General features: G+C 48.1%; 1 protein-coding gene across 1 annotated transcript; it reads right to left on the bottom strand.

Annotated features, from left to right (window-relative positions):
- Window positions 1-3,423: 3,423 nt before the first annotated feature.
- Window positions 3,424-5,387, bottom strand: LOC149127513 (uncharacterized). Its single transcript, XM_089329391.1, has one exon. The coding sequence runs from the start codon at window positions 4,663-4,665 to the stop codon at window positions 3,886-3,888; it is 780 nt and encodes a 259-aa protein (XP_089185517.1). The 5' UTR covers window positions 4,666-5,387; the 3' UTR covers window positions 3,424-3,885.
- Window positions 5,388-6,213: the final 826 nt, after the last annotated feature.

Below are 6,213 nucleotides of genomic sequence, written 5' to 3' on the forward strand. Positions count from 1 at the left end.
AATCCTCCGCCTTGTGGCGCCAGCACACCGGGTTCTAGTCCCGGTCGGGGTGCCAGATTCTGTCCCGGTTGCCCCTCTTCCAGGCCAGCTCTCTGCTGTGGCCAGGGAGTGCAGTGGAGGATGGCTCAAGTGCTTGGGCCCTGCACCCCATGGGAGACCAGGATAAGTACCTGGATCCTGCCATCGGATCAGCACAGTGCGCCCGCTGCAGTGCGCTGGCCGCAGTGGCCATTTGAGGGTGAACCAATGGCAAAGGAAGACCTTTCTCTCTGTCTCTCTCACTGTCCACTCTGTCTGTCAAAAAAAATCCATCAGATGATGCCTCTAGTGTCTCTTTGAATTTGTTTCAATGGGCAAGGGGCAACCTGAGTGGACCATGGACTCTTGTGGAGGAAGATAATGGTGACATCATGTGTCCTGGCATCACTGAGGTGGATAATGGGGGAGTCCTTTGCATAGGATTGTGATCACATACTTGCTGGACATACTTAGGGATTTTTTTCTCTAGAATTATTCAAATTTTAAAAATTTAGTTGTGTGTTACCAGCTGATCATTTCCTTCCATTCTACACCTTCCCAGGATGCTCAGGACACTTCCAGGGTAGACAGTGAGTGAAAGGGCAGGGGTGCCTCAAGAACAAGTTGAGAGAATCAGGAATCAGCGGTGTCTTCAGTAACATGGAATATGAATGGAAAAAGCAGAAAAAAAAAACAGATCTTATTAGCTTCAAGCAATGGGGAGCTCTTTCTTCAAATAAATTCACATGCAAATGAAGAGCACCTTAATGAACTACAGGAAAATATGTGACCTAGTAGGAAAGCAATGCAATCTCAGGCAGCCCTGTCTGAAAGGCAGTGAGATCAAGTGATAAGTGTCCTTGTATTCTACTGTTATCCTCTGCTGTGTCATATTTTTACTGCAATTTGAATCACTGAAGCACATTCTGGAAACTGTTTCACCCCTTGAAACAAATTCAAAAGTGACACAAGAGGCATGCAGGATTCTCAATTCTGGAGAAGAGAAGGCCTATTAAATGCTGTAAAATATGTAAAGGATGTCATGTGGAAAAAATAATTTAATTGTGAAAATCTCTAAGATATCCAAAGTGTTAGGCATTAAATCAAGAAGTAATTGTTAAGAATATATTGCTGAGGCCAGCGTTGTGGTGTATCAGGTAAAGCCCCTGACTTCAGTGCTGGCATCCCATATGGGCACCAGTTCGAGTCCTGGCTGCTCCACTTTTGATCCAGCTCTCTGCTATTGCCTGGGAAAGCAGTAGAAGATGGCCCAAGTCCTTGGGCCCCTGCACCCGCGTGGGACACCATGAAGAAGTTCCTGGCTCCTGGCTTCGGATCAGTGCAGCTTGAACCATTGTGGCCATCTGGGGAGTGAAGCAGCAGAAGGAAGACCTCTATCTCTCTACCTTTCCTTCTCTCTCTGTGAAACTCTGACTTTGAAATAAACAAATCTTTAAACAACAAAAAAAGAATCTATTGCTAAGTAGTATACTAGTTGCAGAACTATAGGGAGGAAGAGTGCATTGGAAGAGTGAGAGAGAGGGTGTAACTCTTTTTTTAAATATTTATTTTATTTATTTGAAAGATAGAGTTACAGAGAGAGGTAGAGACAGATAGAGAGGTCTTCCATCTGCTGGTTCACTCCCCAGATGGCTGCAATGCGTGGAGCTGCACCAATCCAAAGCCAGTTAGGGTTAGGCTCTTCTTGGTCTCCCAAGTGGGTACAGTGGCCCAAAGCTTTGGCCCATCTTCTGCTTTCCCAGGCCACAGCAGAGAGCTGGACCAGAAGAGGAGCATCCGGAACTAGAACTGGCATGCATATGGGATGCTGGCACTGCAGGCCAGGGCTTTAACCCTCTGTGCCACAGCACCAACTCCAAGAGAGAGAGGGTATAACTCCTAAAATGACTTGGATCAAATGCCAAGAGGGGAGCTACTTGTGATACCTTGGGTGCACACAGCAGTGGGGCCAATTGCTAGAAGTTGTGGGGAGTCAGATTTTTCACTGTTACCATAAATAAACCATGTGGACTTGCAAGTCCTAATCCTTACCCCCAGTAAGAAGTGCCTTATCCCTAGGTAGTTCTAGTAGCTGCCAGGTTGCTTTCTATGCAGGGTTTCACAGACAGAATATTTTCCTCACGTGTGAGATTGGAGAGAGAACCTATTAAGGTTCTTTTAATCATAAAGAATTTATGTGTAGGCACTGGCCCTGTGGCATAGTAGGTTAAACCTGCAGACTGTTCCACTTCCAATCCAGCTCTCTGCTAATGGCTTGGGAAAGCAGTGGAAGACAGTGCAAGTACTTGGGCCCTTGCAGCAATATGGGAGACTGGAAGATGCTCCTGGCTCCTGGCTTTGGATCAGCCCATCTCTGGCCATTGTGGCCATTTGGAGAGTGAACCAGTAGATGGAAGACTTCTCCCTGTCTCACCCTCTCACTGTCTGTAACTCTACCTCTCAAATAAATAAATAAAAATAAATAAATAAATAAAAATTTAAAAAGCACATACTGAAGTCATGAAGAAGGGAAGCTCCTCTGAGCTGGGCTGTTTGTTATGAATGATGTGACTGTGATAGCCCATCAAATAGCTAGAGAATCAGTCACACATTCAACATCACTTATCCTGGATGGGCAGGGAGACTCCTGCTAGTAAGATGGAAGATGGGGATTTAGCAGAGTGCAGTGCCAAGAAAACCCCAAATCTCTGTGGTCCCTGCAGCCAGACTGAATATCCTCAAATGCCACCCTCCCACTGGTAGTGGCATGGACTTGATACACTCCCAAACCTCCCTAAGCCTTGATTAACCCAGGAGGATGATGTTGAAAATAAAAGCATGTGCCTTAAAGAGTCCTGGGCAAAGGTTAAATGAGAAAGTACAGGCAAAGCACTTAGCACAAGGGCTGACATGGTGAATGACTGGCTGGTCCCACCCCTTAGGATTCCCATGGGCATCCCACACAGTGACCAGAATCCTGGGGACAGAAACCCACTCTGACAGAGCACCAGGGTGGAAAAGGCATTGTCTTTTTTATTTTTACAGATACAACCTAAGTAGTAACACTGCTTTTTCAAATGGCATTTGATCCTTTGAAAAACAAGTATCTAAAGTACAGAGATAAACTATGGGTAAAAGAGAGATGAGAATGTGTCTCCAGCCTGGTGGTTGCTCTCTCACTCTGCCACTAATAGCTTAGTGCCTATTGAAAGGGTTTTCTGTTCTAAACTTCTATAAAAGGAGACTTGCATGACTTCAGTACTTGTTTCAGGTCTAAGAGTCTATGATTCTTATGAGCCTACACTACCTATTCTTGATGCCTACATTTGTATTATTTCTTAGAAATTTTTCTTTTTATGTGTGACTGTCGCGTCCCTCGACCAGCAAGGAAGACACAACCCGAACTCTTCTTCAAGCAGTTTATTCAGGAACCTTGAACAAGCTTCTTCTTCCGCCTCCTTCCCTCTCCCATCCCTCTTATAACCATCAGCACACCAATCAAAAGCAGCCAAGTGGCAAGGATTGATAGGTACAGCAATGCGGAAGCCAGAAGGGAGCTCAGCCATCTCCTTATTAGGAGTTGTTTGTTTCTCGCCAGTCCTTCCGGGAGAAAGGAGCCGGCGCCATCTTTAGGGCGCGGTGCAATGGCTCCCCACAGTTCCCCCTTTTTGTTTTAGAACCAGGCATCTAAGGATTACAGGAGAAGGTAGGGGTCTGTCCCCCACTGCCAGGCATCCACCTGGAACAGCATCCTTTTCGCGGGGGTGGGATCTGGGATGCCAACCCACATGCAGACAGACTTGCCTTCCAGAGAATGTAATGGCTCGTTCTCTCTGCAGTGCTTTGCCTCGCACCCTGCACCCATGCCTAGCATTCAAGGAAGGCCAGCCATGCTTGTGGCGATTGTCCAGCCTCAAGGGCATAAAAGGCTTGAGCTATCATGGCCAATTCCCGCCGATGAGCTGTCCTCATCCTGCACAAACACCACAGGCAAAATAACACAAGTAACAGCAACCCCGTCAAAGCTCCAAGTCCCGCCCACTCCTTCAGGTTGGAGACGGCTGTGCAGATCCAGGATGACAATCCAGATGCAAAGGAGACATCCACACGTGTGGAGTTGATGGTGACCACGGCAAGGCGCAGTTGCTTCAAGGTGTAGTCAAATTCTGTGGACCAATTCTGCAAGAGCATCTGAGACAACTGTTTAGAGTAATTTGCTGCCTGAGTCATGTTATCGTACTGAATAGAGGTCACACACAACCCTGAAAATTTCCACTCACATCCTAGCTGAGCAAGCTGCCAGAGAGTATCCAGCTGCTCCTGTACCAAATCCACACGCTGATTAACAATCATCAAGCCTCCCTTTATTTGTGCATTTAAGGATGTCTGAGTATCCAAAGCAGCAGCCACGGAGGCCGTTAAATTATTCAGGGTATTAGCAGTTTGAACTGTCCCTGTGAGCGCTATAGCAGCTGTTGTAGCGCCCACAGCTGCAATGGAAATGGTGGTTATAATGGCTGCAGTAACGATCCCAATCAGCAATGTTATCATAATGAAGATCGAGGGGCTGCTTTGTGACATTGTCTGTTTGCCGCACCAGTCGCTCAGGTAACCATCGAGAATATAGAAACATGTCCACGTCCCCATATTAAAACAGGGTCAGGTCCATACCATTGAGCAGTTAGAGGGTCTTTCCACTTCACATAGACTTGTTGTCTTTTGGTTTCAGGATGCCAGTGACGATCAGCTGCAGTTTTCCCTTGATTATCCAGTATTAGAAAATTCAAAATGAAAAGAGCATGTGATAGCCATTTTTGTGGGGAATATGCCATGGTCCCGTATTCCCCCTTTTTTATTTTTTGTAAATAATTTTTTAATGTGGCATGTGCTCGTTCCACAATACCTTGTCCCTGGAGATTATAAGGAATCCCGGTGATGAGAGATGTGGAAGTTAGTACAGAAGTGCTTAAAAGAGTTGGAAGTATACGCTGGGCCATTATTAGTTTTTATCTGTATAGGGGTTCCTAGAACAGCAAAGGCCTGAAGGCAATGAGAGATGTTTGGCAGCCTCGCCGCATTGCGGGGTGGCAAAAACAAAACCTGAACATGTATCTAAAGAAACATGTATGTATTTTAGTTTACCAAATTCAGAAAAATGGGTAACATCCATCTGCCAAAGCTGATTAGGCATAAAACCTCTAAGATTTACACCATAATAAGGGACCGGGAGAAATGTGACACAGGAAGGGCAGGATTTTACAATTTGCCTTGCCTGTTCCCGGGTGATTCCGTATCTTAATCGTAAGGTTTGGACATTGAGGTGATGCAAATCATGACCATGGGATGCTTCTTAGACTTTGTCAGTCCCTCTTTAAAGGATCTGGCTTCTGAGCCCAGCACCCACCTGCGTGCCCTTTTGATACCCCGAGAGACAGGGCAGCCTGCTGGCCTGCCCTGTGGTGTGGGATGCCTGCGATGGCATGGAGAGGGCACCTGGCCAGTGCATCCCCCAAGACTCAGGCCTCCAGGCCTACTTCCCCTTGGCACCTATGCTGACCACCGCGTGGACACTGCCACTGCCACCACCAGCTAGCACCACCCCCGAGTCCAATGACGGCCACCCCATCCCGTGGCAGGTGCGTTCCTTCCACCGCCTTACCCCACAGACCTGTGCGCACCAGGTACAGCTTCAAGCACTTCCCACTGTGCTTCAGCTGCAGCCTCTCCAGGGCCATGCCCTCAGCCTGTGGTCCCTGGGCACACGTGCCCTACTGCACTTCCGGCTACAACTGTGGGTGCTGCTGCTGCTGGGTCTCCTGCAAGCCGACTGCCGTCTCAGGAAGGATTTGCTCCTCTACCGCACCCATGTGACCTTGCCGCTAGTCAGGGTGCTGGGCTGGTGTTTCATGGTCTTTGCGGGTGCTTCGCTGACAGGACCCATCTTCTCTGGATGGGGCAGGGCAGCCAAGGGCCGTCTCCTTTCGCTCCCTTCCACTGGCCAGGGCCGAAGTCCACAGCAGCAGTGCTGCCCCAGTTCCTGCACAGGAGAGAAAAGGCCTGAAATTATCCTGGAACAGAGACACTGTCCCCTGCTGGCTGTCTGCCGTCACCCTGCCTGTGTGCCTGTTCTGGTGCGGTGACCCCTGCCTGTGGTTGCTACTCACCCTGTTTCAGGGGCCCTGTGCTGTGCATGCC

Source organism: Oryctolagus cuniculus, chromosome 3 (genome assembly GCF_051225735.1).
Source record: "Oryctolagus cuniculus isolate XC-2025 breed Fujian yellow rabbit chromosome 3, ASM5122573v1, whole genome shotgun sequence".
NCBI lineage: Eukaryota > Metazoa > Chordata > Mammalia > Lagomorpha > Leporidae > Oryctolagus > Oryctolagus cuniculus.